At 38.1% G+C, this 21,874-nt stretch overlaps 1 protein-coding gene across 3 annotated transcripts in view; it reads right to left on the bottom strand.

Annotated features, from left to right (window-relative positions):
* Positions 1-21,874, bottom strand: part of CDH2 (cadherin 2) — a 162,342-nt gene that overhangs the window by 27,623 nt on the left and 112,845 nt on the right. For all 3 annotated transcript variants that reach the window (XM_067546279.1, XM_067546288.1, XM_067546299.1), the window contains 10 exons: positions 19,953-20,099; positions 18,663-18,818; positions 16,520-16,664; positions 14,665-14,837; positions 9,291-9,428; positions 8,497-8,682; positions 6,572-6,828; positions 4,804-4,946; positions 2,686-2,919; positions 2,077-2,310 (listed from right to left, as the gene is read on the bottom strand). In XM_067546279.1, coding sequence (XP_067402380.1) covers positions 2,077-2,310; positions 2,686-2,919; positions 4,804-4,946; positions 6,572-6,828; positions 8,497-8,682; positions 9,291-9,428; positions 14,665-14,837; positions 16,520-16,664; positions 18,663-18,818; positions 19,953-20,099 — 1,813 coding nt within the window. The remainder of the gene's footprint in view (positions 1-2,076; positions 2,311-2,685; positions 2,920-4,803; positions 4,947-6,571; positions 6,829-8,496; positions 8,683-9,290; positions 9,429-14,664; positions 14,838-16,519; positions 16,665-18,662; positions 18,819-19,952; positions 20,100-21,874) is intronic.

Here is a 21,874-nt window from a genome sequence, read left to right as displayed (position 1 = left end):
AGCACAGAAGTAGGGTTTCCATATTATATTAATTATTGTACAAAGAAAATGTGTGTAAAAAGACTATTGTTAGGGCTGCAAAGTTTAGCACTCAAAAGTTGGGATGTTTCAGGAAACAAAGAATTTTCCCTTTCTAATCTTATGTGTAAGGGACATAGTGCATGGTTTTGGTTTCTGAAATTGAGAATTGTTCTCTCAAAAATGTTTAAAAATAATTTGTCCAAATTCCCGACAAAAGATGGCTGCACGCTGCTGGTGGCTCATGGGCTCAAGTCCTAGGTATCCTCTCCAAGTGTTGGAGTATCCCTAGTCTCTCTCCAGGAGGAGATAATTCACTCGTGACAGATTAGTAGAAATGTTGTGAAACAGATAATAGTCGTTGAACATGAAAACACTCTAAGAGCTAAATTCTGCTCTCATCTACATCAGTCTATCTCCAAATTATTTTCATTTCCAATGGAGTTGAAGTCCATTGAACTGAACTGATGTAACAGTTCAGAATATAGGACCTAAAATAGTACCTCTCCTGGGCCCCAGTGCTTCTGTGTTTTCTGTAGTTAGGACTCAACTGTGACTTCAACATAAGTTGAAGGCATTATGGAGCTGCATCACTCCAGGTGCAGTGCTGGGAATTAGAAAAGTGACTGGAAAGGGAAGTTGGGTTTACAGTTGTAAGATTTTATGGTTGCTTAGATTTCTTTTTATTTGAATCTTGGCAATTCTCAAACTTCAGTTATTTTGTTGGCTTATAAGCTAAAGTCGTTATAAAAAGGTAATTCTTGTAGCAGGAGGTGAGTGAATTCATTCCTAGTACAGTATGTACATTTCCAATTAGAACTAAAAAGCATCCTCATGGCAAGAAATTTCAATTCATCTGCCATGTAACTGTCTGAAGAACACTTGTAATTGATTTGGTAATTATGAGAGCATTTCATTAAATCAATTGCTAACATTTTTAAATGTCTCAGTAACATGGAAACAAATTTAATACATCATCTCTGTACACAGCCTGCTGTTCCTGGACAAACTGTTACTACACAATTCTTCATTAGGCATGGAAAGTTTATTCTTTATGACTCCACTCCATCATTCTGTATATTCTGAATTTGTGCACTGAGTACTTTTAACAGGTTAATCCCTTTCTTGTGTTTTCACTGCAATCAGAAATCAGTTAGCCATATACACAGGAGAGCTACGATGTCTAAATTTTACTACACTGGACAGACAGTCATGGTGTTTAGTCATTTCCCTCATCAAATGCACTTGATACAAACAGAATATCACTTTCAGCTTTATGCAGCACTTAGACAAACACATACTTGCATGACTGGCTGCTGGTCAGGCCTTCTAGAAGGGACTGTGATGTACCACTTTCCCAAAGCATAAACCACTCTACTTAATTCCATTGTGTTTGAGATAAAGCCAAATTGTGCCTTCCAGGCACTGATAGCTGCTGGGATGATGTGGAATCACAGCGCCTCTGCAGCACCCTGGGGAGAGATTAGGCCTCTGAGGGCCATAGCCTCTCCTCCTCTCCACCCACTTGAGGCAATGCATGTCCCCCGCCTTCCTCTGATGAACATGTAGAGGGAGGAGTCTTGAACTCCTATGAAAACGGAGTGTGGTAAGCATAAAGGGGCAGCTCCTTAAACCGCAACGCTGAAGTGCCCACGCAAGGGCCAGCTGCCATCTGGCTCACAGATTCTTAATATTGTATTAGTAATCACCACCAAATTTTAATACTGCATCAAAGAAAGAAAGTTGAATATGGGCAATTCTTTAGGAGGTAAGATCCTTCTCTGGTCCTGCTCATGGCAGAGAGATCTGCTCTAGAAATTCCTTTGGGGACGTTCTACGGCCTGTGTTATGCAGGAGGTCAGACGAGATGATCACAATGGTCCCTTCTAGCCTTGCAATCTATGTACCAGCACTTGGATGGCTGAGGGGTAAACTATCACCATACATATAAAAAATCTTATGGAAAAAAAAAAACTCATGTTACCTGTTTAGGTTTGCTCTTGTGAAATACTAGAAGAAGAGCTAAAGAACCAATTTTTGAAAGACCAATGTACTTACTGAGCAAGATGATGATACAGAGCAGAATTGCAATGATGGCACCTGTGCCCAATCCTGCACCAACAATCCGATCTACATCAGTACAGTCTCCGTTTATGTCACACTGGCAAACCTTCACCTTCAGAATAGAAGTGCTGGATTTGGGAGGATTTCCAGAATCTGTGATTATTATAGGAACATCATAGATACCAGCCTCAAGGAATCTGATCCTTAATGAAAGTTGGGCATGATCACCTATATGAGAAAACACGTTAGGTGTAAAAATATAATTTACTGCTTATGTGAATGTTAAACAACGATGGAAAATTTACAGGTTTCTGAACTCTGTATTAATCTTTTGTTACTGAATGTTCTAAATGCCACATAAGGTGCCACAGAATTCTTATTACCATGAACATCGTTAGCTTCTAAATTTAACTTTTAAAATATCTTTCCCTCATTCACAAGGGAGCTCACACTAATGGCATTTGGTAACATTTCATTCACATTAATCTAAAAAATCTAAGCATCTTGGGAAATTACCACCACCAGATAAAATGAAACAATTGAAAATGCAGGCAGTAGTTCATTTGAAATGATTAAAATTTCTGTTGTGTAAATTAATTTTACCACTAATACGAATGATGGTCCAATTCCTCTTAATACTAGGAGGATTTTCTGGCAGTTCAAAGGCAAACGGTCCTGCATTCGGATCAATGTCACGGTCTGTTGCTGTGATGTTAGTTGCATTGGGCTGTAGCGTTTCACAGGTTGTAGCCTCTTGAGGATGTACTTGGGGTGCATTATCATTAATGTCAAGCAAATATATCTGAAGAGTCCCAGTCCCACTCATAGGAGGAATTCCTTAAAGAAACAAAAATTGGTATCGTGATCTGCTTCCTATTAGAAACTTATTTACAATATTTCATACGTACATATTTCACAGCTACCTATGTACGTGTGTTCAGTTACAATGTAAACTGAAATTTGATTTGAAAGGATAATTAAAACACCAAGAACAATAAAGCACACTTCTTCTACCCCTCATTACTCACAATGTACCAAACTGTTTTATAATTTTTTTTCCAATTTAGGATCAGAATGTCACCTATTAATAAACCTTACACATACTTTTGAAATGACAGTGCACACTTCAAGCTAGACTGTGACTGGGCTTGCCTAAGAACTGCTTGAGCCTAATGTTGATAGTAATATCAGTGTTCCCTGAGGATAAGAGTGGAGCCAACTGAACAGGACTGGAATACCTGTCAGACCCTGCATTCTCTGTAAGCATAGAGCAAGGGCTGCTCTAGCCTGTCCTCAAAAGCACAATGCCTCTGGGAGTTCATGCTGGGGCAGTGCACTTTCACATACCTCTGTTTTGGGGCTCTGGCTTTATAAACAAAATCTGGTGTTTGGCCTCGATCGTGCAAACATGTATATGCTTAACTTCAAGTCCATGAGCAGTCTTACTGGCTTCACAGGACTGGCCTCTGAAGGCACAAGTGTCTGCAGGATTAGGGCCATCGTTGGTGAATACAGGAACAAAGGAATTGTCATACTGCATTAGAACAGTAGTTCATCCAGTCTTCTAAGCTATCTCCAACAGTGGTCAACACCAGATGCTGCAAAAAAAGATGCTAACATCCCTATCGTAGGCAGATCTGGGATAATCCAGCCTCCAGAGACCTCTCCACCTAGCCCCCAATAATTAAGACTTAAGTCCCTAAGCATGAGGTTTTACATCTCTTCCAAAACTCATTTTTTAAGTATTTGCTTTTATAAATCTGGATAGTCTTTTTATCCATATATTGTCTAATACTTCTTTAAATCTTGCTAAATTCTACCTGCAGTGACATCCTGTGGTAACGAGTTCCACAGTATAATTACTCTTTGTGTGAAACTTGACACTTTTCAATTTCATGAAATGCCTCCTTGTGCTTATGTTACAAGACAAGGAGAACAGAAGTTTCCGATTTACCGTCCCTATACTATTTATTATTTTATATACTTTTATGATGTCAATTTTAGTCATCACTTTTAAATTTTCTCTTCATACAAGATTTTTTCCCCACATTCCAAATATACACCTCTAAAATGGCAAAATCCTTTTTTGAGATGAGGTGACTAGTAAGTAACACAGTTACTAATTACTAAATTACACGGTTACTAAATGATGACGGCAAATCACTGATTAATGGAATTGTAATATTTCCCGAATTAGTCCTCATCCCATTACTTGTGCATTCTAAAATGTTGTTGCTTCTTCAACTGCAGCTTAACATAGAGTAGAGGTCTTCACTGAGGAATCCACAGTGATGGCCTACCAGGCCTCTTCCCAAAGGTGATGCAGTTAGTTTAGAACTAGAAAGCTAGAGTGCTCACTTTTCATTCTGACATGCATTATTACTTGGCATTTTTTAACACTGAATTTCATCTGCTGTTGCGTTGCCCATTCACCAAACTTGATTAGGGCCTCAGTCTTCACTGGACTTGACTGTCCTAAATAATTGTGTGTCATCTGCGAAGTTTGGAACCCCATGGATTAACCCATTTTCCAGATATCTGATCAATATATTAACTCCAATCTTAGTACTCAACCTTCTGACAACCTACTGTTAACCTTTTGCTATGGTGAAAACTAATAATTTATTCCTACATTTTTTGTTTTCTGTGCTAGTGTGATATAATGTCATTCAAATACACAGAATTAAAACTTCCTGAATACATATAAATGTGAATACATACCATTGTCAGATGCAAGGAAAGTGGCATTATACATGTTGTTTTCCACATATTGTGACTCTCTGTCCAAAACTGCAATTGTAGTTATCTGTCCACTGACTGGGTCAATTTTTAGCCAGTTTGCAGGATCTGAAAGCTTTGAGTATCTGTATATTTGACCAAAAGAAATGTTATTTATCTTCCAATAGGCTTTTTAAAAATGAAATAAAACAAATATATTTTAACTCGTATTCTGAAGATGTATGTATCTGATACTGTTACATTATTTTATGAGTTTCGGTTTATTAGCTTGCATTCCTGATATTTTTTGGATACAGGTACTGTTTTAATAAAGCAAATGTTTTTAAAAGCCTTGCCATGTAAGTAAGCTGTTATATAACTGTTTTTTACGTAAGTTATATATATATATATATATCCACTGAAAAGTGAACGTACACTTCATAAATTAGTAAAATGCACAATTTTCTTAAGTTGCATATGACTTATTCACCATAAGAATTCAGACTTCACATTCAACCATGATTAAACTATTTTAATAGGTATTCTGACTTGATTTACAGCATGAGAGCCATTTATGCACCCTTCTCAATTCTGTTAACCAGGTATATGTATCTGTCCAAAGAGAGAGATGAGATAGATGATGAGAGAGATTCTGAGTTGACAGAACTGACCCCATTATTTTAGCTCTTTCAGTCCCAGTTGACAACAGCAAACCATTAGTTTTCTATGAATGCCTCAGTGTATCCAGCTATTTTACTGTATTCTCTGATTTTGGTTTGAAAGAATAGTGTCATTCAAAACCACCTTTCCTTATAAGAAGTTGCCATTGTGTCAATTATTAGTTTAAATAAACTACAATCTATCTTAGCTCAAGTGATATTTAAAAATAAAAACAACAGTAATAGGCTACAAAATTATAGATCTTATATATGACTTTTATGGCCAAAAATGAGCAAACATCAGCAATAATAACTAAGTAAGTCTATGTCTACACTTAAAACGCTAGTGGCACAGCTGCTTACTTCTCCCATCACTGTAGTAAATTCACCGCCCCTAGAGGCAGTAGCTAGTTGAAGGAAGGATTCTTGTGTTGACCTAGTGCTGTCCACAGGTCGGCTGAATTACATCGCTCAGGGTGTGTGGATTTTTCACACCCCAAGTGACGAAGTTGGGTTGATATAATTTTCTAGTGTCGACCAGCCCAAAATAATACAAAAAGAGTAAAATTATATGAAGCCTCATTTTACAAGGGTTTTTTTTGCCTACATGAATTATACAGTTGTTGGGGACAGGATACTGAATCCTGATCTGATGCAGGGCTGCCATAAAGTTGAGGCACAGCTATCACAGCCTATGACCCGGATTCAGCAAGACATATCAGCATGAGGATAAATCTTAAGCATGAGACTAGCCCCACTCAATTCACTGGGACTGCCCATATGCTTAAAGTTCTGTATGTGTTTAGGTACCTTGATGAACTGAGCCCTATAAGTAGAAGAAGATGCCATAGTTGCTGTATCTGTAGATGTGCACTAGATGTAGACTTATTTGCCACACCATTCCCTCAGCCCACCCAAAATTCCTCCTCTGGGGTGCTGTAGTAAACAGAGAAATCATAAATGGGCTCTTCACTTCATTGCCAACCCCAAAGAGAAATACAGCATTTCTGCAGTGTTTCAAGTCTTCAGAGCCTGTGCAGAGGGCTGGTGGATTAGGCCCAGTTTTGAGATTACCAGTACGGGATGAGACAGGGTTGTGCTTTACACCATACCTTAGAGCAGTTTGCTGCATGTAACGATCTGGGTCCTGAGCGGTGAAAGTAGTTAACATGTTACCGGCAAGAAGCCCTTCTTCCTGTCGTATAAGCTTAGGGTTTGGGACAAAATATGGACTCTCATTCACATCAATGACGGTAATGGATACAGTGGCTGTTGACTGAGGAGGATGATGAATTCCCTTGGCCAGAGGCACTTGATTTTCCGCAGCAACAGTAAGTACAAACATCCTATTGGTCTCAAAGTCAATTGGCTGGCAAAAACAAAAGGGGGGAAAAGTTGTACATAGTAGTGACTAGCACACAAACAAAAATTACTTTAAAAGTTTTTCTATTTTTATAATCTTTATATTGAGCTAGATGAACACAGAGCCTAAACAAAAGAGAACCACTGCAACACCACTGCATATGAAGCTTCTATATAATTCTAGAACATGGAATTCTGCAGCACTTAAGGAAAAATTTTGCAGCAGCTCTTCTGGTGCCAACGGCAGATAGGAACATCCAGAGCTAAAGAGATTCAAGGGGCAATGATAGCACAGCTGACTCCTCCTTAGTGGTTTCAGCCAGTCTTTGTACCTCCAGGAGCATGTTCCTTTTTCACGGTGGCTGGTGAAGAATCTCCTGCTAACTGCTGCCACTTCAAGAGTCCTTAAGCCACCTTAGACCTAATAAGAAGTTAGAGTTTCTCTGGGGGCTATCCTCAGAGTATCATTTATTTATCTAGATTTACCTTTTGAAAAATAATCTAATTTGAAATTTTTCAAGCAGATTATGCTCTTGGGAATTTAATTTGATTCTCTTTATACTGGTTTGATTTGAGTATCATTCTGCTTGCTCTTTCAGAGATTTCAAGTGTGTAATTGTCAGTAGATCTGAAATGGACTTATATGTGCCTAATATAAAGCATGCAGACAGTCAAGTGTGTCTTGTCGACAGAAGCAAATATAACTGGTATCTTTGGAGAAAGGCCAATTATACAGTATAGGGACTTATGGGGGGGAGGAGAGGAGACCCCCTAACATGATATGTAGCCTAGATTGCTGTAAAAAGCCACAGATTGTTTTCCCAAGGTACCGAAAGAATAAATAAATAATAATAATTCCACCATATTCCAGACTGGAACACAGACATTTCAAGCCTGAGTGCTGTATTTCATATCATATCACCCACTTGAGTGGATGGTCCAAAAATGAAACAGACAAACTAAGAGTCAGGACACTTATCAGACAGATGAGAGGAAAGGGGACTACTTCTTGACAGATTTAAATGTAGTGCTGCCTTTTTATCATCACTGAAAGAACAAGTCACTCCTTCAACCCAGGAATTTTTTTGGCTCGTGAATGAAGATACAGAACCTGCTCCATACAAGGCTTTTGAAAAAAGTTTTAAAAATAGCATCATCCTTTAAAAAGAGTAAGAGTAGCCTCCTACCATCACTAACACCACTCTCCTTCCCCTCGGATATTGTCCTGATTGGTTATTTTGTGTCAGCTGCCTAATGGGAACATACTGGCATCATCCTTATGGGGAAAGGCATCCCTATGCCTGGAGGGCCAATGCTGACAAAAAGGTAGAAAGCAGTTTATTTACTGCTCCAACAGACAGCCATTAATGCTAGTTCTGATGACACCAATAAGCAAGTGGCTTTATCATAGGACAATTTTTACTTCTGGCAAATAAAGGTTTTATATTCTGTCATTTTAAAATTAGCTAACCGTATTTTTAGAACTGGGAATTTAGATTGTTCATAATAAGGTAAGTAGGGGGACAATCCAAAAGGTGAACGAGCATGGTGTACATTAATTTTAATTTCAAATCTCACACTGGCCTCAGGATTATACAGCAGGGAGATATTTATTCTTAGTGCTCTCCCACTTATCTGTCTCTGCTTAATTCAATGAATCGTGGGTATCACTTACCTTCACAACAGTTACCAACCCATCATTACTATTTGGATCAGTCAGAATAGTAAATCGACCTGTAGGATCTCCACCAGTCATTCTGTACAATGCGTTCCAGGCAGGAGTGTGTGGCTGATCCTTATCAGTTACTGTTAGATTAGCTACTATAACATCCACTCTATTTTCAGGTACTTCACCATAGAACTAAAACAAAGAAAAACATACATTTTTACACGTATACATCAGTGTATAATAGCACTATGCAATAATTATCAGATCACAGAGACTGGTATTCATCTTAGTCCAATTGTACTCCAAGAGGCAGATCCTTAGCTAGTATAAATTGTCCTCAGTGGAGCTATGACAATTTATACCATCTGAGGATTTGCCCTCCAGGGTTAAAAAACTGCGAGGATTCCTGATGTCTTGCTTTAGTCAATCTAACCAAAATTATTTGTGATCCATTAATTTGAGGGGGGGGGGGGGGGAAGAGATCTAACAAATACTTTATAATAAAGGAGAACACAACCTGACAGTTGACCATTGTCAAACAGTAAAATGTGAACTAGCAAACTAAAAACTACCTGAAACCACCTAGAAAAGTAGTGGGTTGATTCCTTAGCTAAAATTCTGTATTTTGGATTAAGCATGGTATGTTCTAAGGGACAGATTATCCCTTAAATTAAATCCTTGCAACACAGCAGGCTATTAGATAAGTAACAAATATTTTCAATTTATGTATATAATGTGAAAAATTCCTTAATAATGGCCATAACATTCGTATCCTTCATTTACTTCTGTACAGGACTTACAGTCATAGCAGTGAACTCTGGAGGATTGTCATTGACATCTGTCACTGTGATGACAGCAGTTGCTGTGTTTGAGAGACCATATGTTGGGTTTCCTTCCATGTCCGTAGCTTGAATTATTAATGTATACTGTTGTACTTTCTAAAACACAAAATGACACCAACATAAGTTATAGACAAAAACATTCCAGTTGGACAGCAGGTGTTCCATAAATTGTGCTTTATTACGCAATGAGCCTATCATACTGTTTAGTCTAGTTAACATCACTTGAACTAACTGAAGCAGAGTTTACATCACCAGAAGTACAGCAGTGGTTTGCATCTAAATATATTAAACTGCCTGCATTTTTCATACATCACTTGTGACTGGGGAGGATTGCATGATATACTTTTACTATGAATAATGAAAGGACTTTATACAAGTTACTGTTATTACCACAGAGATAGAATTTTGTCTACATTTTGTTGTTGTTGTTTTAAATGGAAAAAAAAGTATAGTTCGACCTAATTAAAGAGTCCTAAAAGGGCCACGAGATCTGAGCCAGGGAATATTTTTGGCCAAATGACAACAACTGCCAAGGCTTTATTGTAGCAAAGCCTAAGTATTAGAATGTAGCTGCAACTTCTTGATATCACTATGGAAACTGGAGCTGTCTAGGCTAACAGAAACTAGTAAAGTAACTGGAATACCCCTCCCCCACTGCATCCCCAATTATTTCCATAAATGTTAAACATTCTAAAGGAGATATCCCTTCCTTCTCCCAACTTGCCAGTGTCAGTTGCTTTATATGTTGTTAAAAACAGCACACAGTACGGAGAATCTGTATTCTAAAGTCATTGCCAGAATTATGCCAGGTCTTACTGAGGCTCAGAATTGGCTCTATGAAAATGAATTGCTTGACAGATTAGATCTCAGAACTAGCTAGGCCTCTCCTACTAAATTTAGCAAATATCTTTAAAAATTAGGAAGATTTTCTGTACATTGTGAAATGTAAATAAAGTTTTACATTTTTACTTTATTTACCAATTCAATTTCAGCATTAGCACTACCTAGCTTGGCGGGATGATACTAGTACATGGAGTTCAATTCTTCCTCCAGCAGAAAACTGGTAAACCTGAGCATTTGTTAGTATTCTGAAATATTACTTTCATGACTGGTTTATTACTAAATAAATATGTTTCTGTCAAAATAAGAATACTTAAAGAAAAGCACAGGGTTTTTTTTTGTTTGTTTTTTTAAATTTCCTACAAAACTACATCCTCTCCCCAACACATTCTGATTGCTTGTGAATTGCAGGTATGAAACTGATCACTTCACAAGGTAATAAGTTACAAGACAGAAATCAACATAAAATAATTATTTTTAAGAAAATTGAACAGGGGTCCATTCAGTTAAATTTCTCATTTGCTTTCAAATCTTGGATTGATATATACATACTGGCTGAAATTTCTAAAACCATGCACACTTATAAGTGTATGCACACTTGCACCTGAGTTTCATATGCAAAACATTCAGGGCCCAATTCACGAAATCATCCCTATTCAGGGAAGCACGTAAGTTCCATAAACATGTATTTCCATCCTTTTCTGGACTAGGGTCCTGCCAGTGGGGGCAAGTCATTCTTTATAAAACAATACATTTTATATATAAAACTGATTCAGCTTCAAGAAAATCCATGTAAAATGTGGCATTCAAAAGGCATAAAAATCCTCTTAAGGGTTTCTTCATGACAAATGAACAAAAGACATGTAGTGATGAAAGAATCAAAGGAATACATTTGTTACTTTTACACTACGGACCAACTGTGCATTGCTTATTGCAAAAACAAAGAACATGACAAAAATATCAGCCCAAATCCTTGGCCTGGATTATGATGAGGCAGAAAGATAGCAGGAGCTCTATGACCCACCTTGGCTGTGAAGTCACAGATCCTGATGCTCTAGAGGATTGTATTATGATTACATGGCTATCCAAGTCATCCTCTGTTACAGAATCTTCTTATTTATTTTTGACAGTTCAAATGCGCACGCACCCCACAAAGCAAGCAAACGTAGGGTCCCATCCCAATAAGCATGCCATCTAAGTATTCTGCTTAGTCTGACCCTCATATATGAACGATGAACTATTCTAGATGAGATTTTTGGGAGGCACTGAACACACACAATACTTCCCCTTATGTTCCAGAAGAGGGGGGGTGGAGGGGTTAGCAGGGCTGGCTCCTTGCTTATTGACAGTCGGGGAGCAGCTGCAAAGGAACAGCCCAGCATGCTTCAGCCTCTATAGGAACGTCACAGTAATACCCCTGAAAATGAACTGTCTGCTAGGGAGAGAAGACAGTCCCATGGAGTGAAATCTTTCCACTCCCACCCGAGGCAGTTGGTAAGAGAAACGAGCATACTCGACCTAGCTAAACTCAGACACAAGATAAGAATGACTGGCCATGTCTACATTACAGCGGCACAGCTCTGTTGTGGCAGTAGAGCTGCTGTAGCATAGACAGTTCCCACACTCACAGAAGGGGTTTTTCTGGCGATGTATGTAATCCCCCTTTCTGGGAGGTGGTAGCTAGGTCAACAGAAGAGTCCTCCCATCTAATGTGAGAGTTAGGTTGATCTAACTGCATCGCAATGGGAGCAAGATTTTTCACAGCCCTGAGCAATGTGGCTAAGTCAAGCAAACGTTTAGTGTAGACCAGGCACCCCGTCTCTCCCCCTACATACTCCTTCTGTCAATGTAGGAACTGTTTACGCTGCAGCAGCACTGCTGCCACACCCAAGATGTGCCACTGTAGTGTAGACATGGCCAAGCCATCCCATAAGGGATTCTATGGCCACAGGGGTGAAGTAAATTTTCACAGCTCCAGCTCGGGGGGAGGGGCAGGTGAAGAGACAAAACCGGGAGTCATGAAGGGAATTTTATTGCAAGATGACTGGAAGGGAAGGATTCCCTTCACCCACAACTTTCACATGGGAAATGAATGTGGCTTCCCTCTTTTCCCCTTCACGCACCAGGCCAACATTCCATGACATGGGTCAGCTTGGTATGCAGCTGGTTTATCAAGCTACCTAAGGTGAACATGCCCCTTACTACTCTGTAAACAGGGCTAAACAACCTGGCCCATGTAATTCAGACATTTGCAAAGAATGGGTATATGTCCAATGTTCTATGGGCCAGATTAAAGCTTTTACAAGGGAAACAAGATTTTGTACCCAAGCCAGGGTAGACATGCAATGATGAGACATTATACAGGTGCAGTTTAGCACTTTCAGGATGCTCACAGGCAGCTCCTGTAACAATGCAGTATGCATTTCTCCACTCGGTGTTAAAGCATCTGGCTAGTGAATGAGCACTTGGCCTCCCGAGAGAGATGCCTCTGACAGCACTATTAGAACTGCAAACAATCTGGCTTCTTCAATATGATCTCCTTTAGTAAAAGCAACCAACCAATGGCTGCCTCTGTTTGGGAAGGGACACTATATCCTCTCCACTCCAGGGCAGTTTTTAGAACAGCCACAATTTACTCCTAAATTTCCAAATGTGCATACCATTGGCTCACATCATCTGGAAAATTCACAAAAGTTCTTTTAATCTGTTATGGATTAAAATGCCTTTATCTTATTTTTGTCTAGTTTAGTGTTTTAAATGAATATTTCTCATGCACTTTAAAACAATATTCAACAAAGATGTCAAAAGCACTTTCCCCCCCAACACCTTTTACAAACAATTATTCACTTGGATGGCAATAAAGTGATAAGTGAATAGAATTAATGGCAAACTGGGGGGGGGGGTGTAGAAGGCCTCCGATTGTTAATTTGAGAGCCTACAGGAAAGTCCTTATATGATAGCTGATTTCTTCTGTGATAAATCAGGTAGTGCTAGTTGCTATGTAGTAGAAGACAGATATCATTTATACAGACTGTAAGTCCTTCTGAAAGTACTTATGTCAAAGAAGATCCCAGGGTTCCAAAACTAGAGGTAGATGAAAACCCAAACCTTTCTTTTAATTTAAAGGGGCTATGTCAAGTGAATTTAAATTTTCCAAGACCACAAGGAGGAGTTATTGTAAGAGCCAGAATTAGAAGATTTCAGAAGCTCTTGGATACCAGAACTGACAGGACAGTTCACAAAAAGTTTTGAGTTGTGTGTAAAGAAATGCATAAGAAACTGTGTTAAATAAATAAATAAATATTAAATCATGTTGAAGTAGTAAATATTATAAGAAAATCTAAAAGGGAACTTTTCTGCTTTCTATACGTGTCTTGTTGACACAGCTTTCAAAGGCTGTAAGAAATCAGAAAGTCAATTTGTCTTATCGACAGTGGATTCTTGGTCTGTGTAGATGACAGAGCAAAGTGAACTGAACAATAAGCAATTTATCAGCCAGGACTTAATGCCCCTAGCAACACAGACTAGGGAAGATGGATAATGGCTGGACAGAACTAGCCAGCAACTCCAAGGCCATAAGAAGCAGATAAGTAACAATAAAACAACTGTTGTAAAATATAATTAATACATAAAGCAATGGTTTAAAAATAAAATCAAATAAATAAGAAAGTACCAATTAGAGTTTTAACAGATTAAAGGAAAACTGTATTAGAAAATATATTTAGAATGGAATGTTTATAATTGAGGTAATTTTAACAATTTGCACCTGTGCACTGTTAAAAGACAAGGTATAAAGAATGTGTGTTTAACAAAGGCTGGGGCAAGGGGCTGAAGCAATGCAGGACATACACCAGATTGGACCACCGTGGATTTGATAAAGACAGAAACAGCCTACCTGTGCCCAGAGACTGGGCAGGGGATCACAACACTATCCTGCTTTATTTGCTTTACGCTTAACTAAGGTGGGTAATATATTGTCTATTAAACCTTTAAACTAGTTAAGCTTAGTAAATGGTATGGACAGTGCTTTTTATCCAATTTATGGTAAGGAATTTTTTTTGCTAGAAATCTCAAGATGAATCTATTTCTAGACTGAGGGACAAGAGCCGAGTAAACTCACCTCCAGTCCCTCTCATCCTCTCACCCTCACTATACCCACTGCAAGACCCCACATCTTCCTCGCTCCTCCTCTCTAAGAGCCTTTCCACTTTCTGAACTAACTCCACTGAATGTGAGTGAGACCAGATGCTTTACATTCTATGCAAAATGAAGCTTTAATAATGTCCTTTACCCCTAGGATATTTGCCAAATTTCAGGTTTTCACATCTTGAGACTGGCCAGCTCTAAGGAAGTACTGGTTAGGCAGTGCTTTGCCAGGGAAAAAAATTTTTTTTGAAAAAAATGTGTAAGTTATATACAAAACATTTTACATGTGCATGAAAATGTACAGCATTTAAAACCACACAACCTATAAAGTTCAAGCCTGCCTTACCTCTCTATCAAGTCCAGCTGCTACTGTTATAATATCACCAGTCTCATTGTTGATTGTAAACATGCTTGGGGAAGGGGTGCTTGGGGCCTGTGACAAGATTCTGTATCTCAGCATCCCATTCAGTGCATTGGGATCATCAGCATCAATAGCAGTAACAGTCATCACATAGGTTCCTAACAGCACAATAAATAATTAGCGTTAAATAAACAGTTTACTTGAATTATACAAGGTCACTTACAAGCACAAAAAATGGTCATAACATTTACTTCTTTTGATAAACATTACGCATTCTTTCTCTTACCCAAAGGAAACTGAGTAGTCCTGAGACCCACGATTAATGAAGCAATTAAGATACATAACAGAAGATAAGAATACTGGTGTTTATAAAGTATCAAATTTGCTTATTACTGAAAAAGCTCCACAAGCCATCAAACCGTACAATTCTGCCATAAACATATTTAATTAGAAATGTAGGCTCTAAAGTTTAAATAGAAGTCTCAATTGCTGGGCTAAATGAAACATTTCATAATCAAAACATGTTTATTTATGTTTCAAATGTGGGGAATGTGTTAATTGTGTATGAAAATCAATGCAAATCAACGAAAACTAAAAAAGGGCTTTTCTAGATACCAGTTCTTTCCATTTGCAATCCTGACTGTTTAAAATCATGTTAGTTCTTGGCACTGGAACGTGGCATAATAAGTCTTGCAAGGAACTGAAGGGACAAGTCAGTTTTCCTAAAAATTGCATTGTTGGAGTGGTAAGAAAGTGGCTTCAGCCACAAAATTTGCATCTATCTAAATCTGAATTTATTCCAATTGTGATGGTGTTCAGACACACAATTCTGGTTCTGAAGAAATTCCTAGCCTGTACAGTTTGGCTCTAAATCCAAACTTTCCCAGAATTACAGAGATTCACATCCAGGCCTATTATGTGGTTATACAGGCCCCAATCCTGCAATTAATGGTATGGACTGGACTGTTGCACTTGTGCACTGTCAACTGCATAACTGCATCTGTATATAGGTATAGCTGCTAACTTTAGACACTCATTTTTATAAGTCTTGGCCTAAATAAATTATATCACACATATCACATAATATATTATATAATACACACAATATTAGGTATATTTATTTCATATACAAAACAGAATGGGCTCAAACTGTATATATAATTATATGAACTCTCCAAGAATATCACGTGGCATTTCCTTTCTATCAAGAAAGTTATATAGTAACTTTTGTCTTTAAAATGTTGATATTGGAGCACTGGTTTCTTGTTTCCTTTGAAAAGGACACTGAAGTAGACTGCAAGAGTACAACACATGAAAATCTCCAGGATGTATGAATACCCAAAATTGTTACAGGATAAGCATAGAAAAATTTGTTCCACAAACCATGAACAGTATCATTACTGTAAATTTTGTTCACCTTTTTTATTTTTAGTCCCTTGGTATTCTTTTTGTTCAAAAGCCAACTAGTCAGGGAAGATAGATATTTTACAGGAATAGGTGTATTAAAAGGTCACCAATCAGGTGACTCCAATCCAATGGGTACTACCATAATATAAATATTTATATGTTGCCCAAATAAAGTAGTCCTTCCCCATTTTCCTTCTCTCCGCATTGTCCCTTACTCATTCCCTACATGTGTAATGAAGTCTTTCTTTTACATTTTTTTTTTTTACATGCAAAAATGTAAATTAAAAATTAGGTGTAACTGCAAAATAGCATCCTGAGATTTTTGTCGATTGCACTCATAAGTCATCTTTCAAAAATGTTATGACTTCTAAATGTATTTTTCTCCAAAATTAACAAACATCTATTTTCACTCAGAAAACCTGCCATATTTTACCTGGCTTTGATCCTTCAGGGACCGTCCCATTCCAAACCTGGTGTAAGAACTCAGGCCTATTGTCATTCATATCAATAACATTAATGACTATGTCAATAGGATTCTCCACCTGGTTTCCATTTACATCCACTGCATGTGCTCTCAGCTGCAAAAGCCATTGGGAATTATGTGAGTTTGCAAAACAAATGAACATACATGGATATTAGCACACAAGACAGGAAGTTTTATATTAATTATTTTTAGCCTGATATATTTCAGTATCTTTTATTTCCATCCTATCTTGATTACTTCAATTTTCAGTTTATTGAGGAAGCCTTTGTAGACTGAGTTCAATAGGCATTGCACATGTGTAACAGGGGGCAAAAAGTCGAGCCCTTACATTTAAGGAAGGATACCAATTATTTCCTTTTTCTATTTATGAAGACCTTTATTCATTCTGGAAATTTCTTGGGTTGAGAAAGAAAAAGAAATCTGAATAGTTTACCCAGAGGGGACACGTTTCTGGGGAACACGTTTCAGACTCCCCACAGCCTAATTTACGCACTCCAAATTACTTCTGGAGTTAATAATACTGCCTAATGTTTGATAGCCTTTTATACCTCTTAACCCTGATTGTCAGCAAAGTCTCTAGGTACACCCAATTCTGCACTATCCACATGGATGTCTTCTCTCTTTCATTAGTAAATTTTTGTTGGTAATCCATTTGGAATGAACATTGCTTCATTAGCATACATTTTTAAATTACATTATGGAAACTGTATTGTAAGAATATTTCAAAGGGCAGGTAGGAACTGAGACAATATTCTTAATTTAAAGTCTTTAAATATCAGGGATGGCTAAATTTACTAACCCACCGAGTCTCCCCTCCTTGCTGGGCAGAATCCTTTAGCCCCATCACCCTGCCACAGGGCAGAAGCTCTGAGCTCCCCACCCGCCTGGTAGTCTAAAGTTTATGCCTACATTTTCAAAAGTTATTTTGGGTGCCCTACTTGAGGACCTTAAAGCAGCTGGTGTAAACAACGTTATGTTGGAAGGAAAGTTTTCTCCCGATGACATAGCTACCGCCTCTCGCCCATCGGCTTAGAGCGTCTCCATCACAAGTATTACAGCGGCACAGCTGTGTTAGTGCAACTGTAAATGCTGTAGTATAGATGTACCCTAAATTGGAGAACTGGGAGTTAAAGACCTGTAAATATAGTTCAGAAGTAGTTTTGACTCAGACCTATAGGAGGCAGGGGTGAGATTAATCTACCAAGTTCTGAAAATGGCTTTAGGAGACTGTCAGAAAATTCCTTGGTCATTAATACTTGAACTAGAACTGAAAGGGAAAGAGCTAAAACAAACTGTATTGGTTAATCCAAATTCTTGGTAAAAATCCCATGAATTATAGAGCTGCTGCACCCTAACATGGTCTAACTCCTTCTATGAATGACAAATGCTACAACCTCTATGCAGAAAATAGGATTACACTTGCTCTTCAGATGGGTCAAAGAAGAGTGGACTAAAACCATTCTACTCTGGAAATTCTCTCCAGGAGCTGAGTCTCTTCCCTATCGTTTCAAGTGGGGGCCCATTTCAAGTCAACCCTTGGTTTCCAGCTTTGCAACTAAATATTATTTTCTACTAGTGTTGCAGAGATATTTGCTCTACTTTGCATTTTCTCAAGAGCAAAGCACATAGCTTTAATAAACAGAGAGACCTAATTTACAGTTATAATTCCATTAAAATGTTTAGATTGGCCCTGAAAATGAAAACTGGTAGTTTCTCTTCCCATCCATTTAGCTGCTATAATTCCAGTGTAATTACGCCCAAGTTAGGGTGTTATATTAAAAATAAACGTCTGTCAAACAAACAATATGGTAGAATTTGTAATCAATGATATAAATCAGAAAAATAAACTACAGCATTCACATTTCAGCCTTCTTTAATTATCTAAATACACCAAATCACATTTGTTAAGCTGTTTAAACATGCTAGGAGTTCCCTGTATTATGTATACTAAGTAGAATAAACAAATACCAATCCAATATAAACTCTTTAAATCACATTTTGCAGAAAGCAGTGCCAGATTTACAAATCAAATTTGAAGCAGATGTTAATCTTTGATTTGACAATCTCGGTTAATGAAAAATTAAAATCTTACATGAAATGAAGCTATCTGCTCCCGATCTAAAGGTTTCGTCACTGACAGTTGACCTGAGATGGGATTGATGATGAAGATTCCAGTTGGAGGTTGGTCAGCTCCTGGCCCAGTAACACTGTACCTCAGTGAAAGACTTTTATCACGATCCGACCTAATCTAAGTGTCAAGAAGATGAGGTTTATGTTAGTTAAACAGAACAAGAAATTGGAACTGAAAGTGAAGGAACAATAGATTGGCATTCATTTTTAACATTTAGGGTGAAATTGTATTTACAAGAGAATAATGGAGGAGGCATGAACACTAAAACAATGCTTGGCCATTTCAATTTTATAATACTTTGTCAGAAAACAGTCCCTGAATTTTTCCAATGGGATGAATTATATTACTAAACAGCAATTAAATACTCTTATCCTTAAATCACTTGCTTCAATCCCAAAACAGTACACAATATTTGTGAACATTAAAATATACTGTCAGATGTGTGAAAAAATCAGTCTCTTTCATTTACCTTTCAAGACCCATGTTCAGCATTCTGCATTTCTTTCATCGTACTTGGTAGCATTGCAACCATTACACGCATGTGATCTCATGGTTATTGCAGGGGAAATACTGAACTTTGAATGGAGGTCTTGGCTAACAAAGTTAAAATTGATTGTACAGCATGTTCACTGGTAGCCTTTGCTACACCTTTTGGAATGTCACTTGCAAGTGAAAAGACAGGGCAGAACCATGTCCATGCCTGTTACCCCATCCACACAACACCTCCCCTCTGCCTCTTATGCAGGAATACCTGGTGATACTTGCTTTGCATTCCTGCACAGGATGCAGTGTAGCTTCACTCAGCCACATCCCTTCCCCTCCTTTGTTACTTATCTGTTTCCCACCTCCACCTCCACACACACACACACACACACACACACACACACACACACACACACACACACACACACACACACACACACACACACACACACACACACACACACACACACAGGGGAGGTTCCAGTGCAGGAAGCAGCAGCTCTAGTTGAGCTACAATTGCCATCTTTTGCACCAGCAAAGGTTCCTCCAGCTTCAGGGCAATTGCTATCTAATTTAAATTCACTTTATGCAATGTAAGAAGAACAAAGAGCTAGTCAAACCACATAATTTGGTCTTAAATATAGATGTAACAAGAGAATTTGGTCCTTAAATCTTTGATAAACAGAAAGACTATCAATGACAACAGATGTTCACTTCCAAGGAATTCTGAAATCACACCTCTACCATCTTAGTTGTTAATTGCCTTACCCTAACTAATTCCTGAGGAAAAGGCCCTCTAGAGTTTTCTGGTAAATTGATTGGAGGGATGACCCAGTCTCTCTTCTGTCTTTGCAGATGACTGCTATGCTTATATTGTTGCCGTGGAAATACTATTTCTTCAATTTTCTTTTGGTCCTTAAAACAGACATTAGAATGTGAATTGGTAAAAATGTGAATATTGAAGAATGGTTTTCATTCCATTACATAACTGCCTGAGAGGCACTCTTCATTCCATGTTTACGAAGCTGTTTATTGGATTCACAGTAGGATATGGAAATAAGCAATATTATTATATTTTTCCTACAAAATATTAGCAATTCCTTTATTTTTCAGCATGCCATTGGAGGGAAAATGGAATTATAAGCAATTTATTACATGCTGGGTAAACTACTTTGTATTTTCTATATTCCAGGTGGATAGTAGTTAATATTGTGCAGAATTAGCTGGAACTACAGTTCAGGTAATGTACTGCTGTATATTAAATATAGATCTGGGTGTGCTAAAATATAATTTGAGTTCCAAGAGAAGTTTAATACATACTGGCAAGGAATGTCTGAAATATTTATGACCTTATTAAATCCCATAGAATTAATGCTGTGATTATTTTAAACCTATGTCACCTATGATGGATGTTGTAGATGACCCACTTTGCACAGTGGGCATTAATCTCTGATGGATGTCAACACTGCCTTTCTATTCCTCTCTACAGCTGCAGTCTTTTAGCTCTTGATGACCATGTTCATACAGACATATTGGATAGGGAAAAAAACCCAAAGTACATTCTTCTGTTACTTTTTTTTTGGGGGGGGGGAGGGGGGAACTTATTTTTAATCAACTAAATATGTTGGGAGCTGAAAAACGCAGGCGTAACCTCAGGGCCAGTTTCTGCTATCCTCACTCCCTATGAATAGTGCCTTATAAGTGAATAGCCCCTGAGACTACCCAGGGTATGTCTGCACTGCAAAGAAAAAAAACAATGGTGCCGAGTGTTAGCGCCAGGGTCAATTGACTTGGGCTTGCAGGGTTTGGGCTGTGGGGCTAAAAAGTGCTGTGTAGACATTTGGGCTTTGGGTTGGAGCCCAGTGTCTGAAACCCAGTGGGGGCAGAGCATCTCAGAGTCCAGGCTGTAATCCAAGCCCCGACACTGCTATTTTTAGCCTGGCTTCCCAAGCCCAACTCCACTGACCTGGACTCAGACTTGGTGCAGCGGGTTTCTCTTTGCAGTGTAGATGTACCCTCACCATGTAAGGTACTAGGTGAGTCGTGTGACTGAGAGTAACAAAACTGGGCCCAAAGAGTTTGTCTTCACTGCAAAAATGTGACTTCTTAAGTTAGGTTAGGTAACTTGCAGTAACATAGCAGTGATGACACAGCAGCTTGGCTTGTAACCCTGATTAAGAGCTGGATTTTGAGCCCAGGCTACCTTAGAGGCTTTAACTTGAGTTGAGAACCCATGTTAAAAGCGGAGTTGTCTTGTCTTCACTGTTATTTTAAACTGAGTTACCTAACGCATGTTAGCAAATCAAACCTAAGAATACTACTTTCTTCACAGAAAAGACATCCTCTGAAAGGAACAAGGTCTCCCCTTGAATACACAGTTTCTTGTGTGCTTATTTAATGTGAACCACTGCATGCCTCTTTCTTAAAGCTTGGCCTTATATATCCTAAAAAACCCAGAACAGCAGCTTATTTTTACAAAAACATCTAGCATAACTAAATGCAATCTATTTTGAAATAGAGGCTTAAAGCTTTGATATGTAACTCTTATTTTATTATGGCTATATCAATCTATGAAGAATATTTAATTTTTTAAAAGATGTTTTGTAAAAGAAAGTAAAGAAGTAGGCAGTAGCATAAGGGGGTGAGTGTAGTATAATTATCACATAATATTTTACTACAGTGAGATTATT

Source organism: Emydura macquarii, unplaced genomic scaffold, assembly GCF_026122565.2.
Source record: "Emydura macquarii macquarii isolate MOO-44397 ecotype Brisbane River unplaced genomic scaffold, CSIRO-AGI_Emac_v2 contig_212, whole genome shotgun sequence".
Classification (NCBI taxonomy): Eukaryota; Metazoa; Chordata; order Testudines; family Chelidae; genus Emydura; species Emydura macquarii.
The sequence above is the reverse complement of the archived record's forward strand: the minus strand, read 5'-3'. Positions and strand labels throughout refer to the sequence as shown.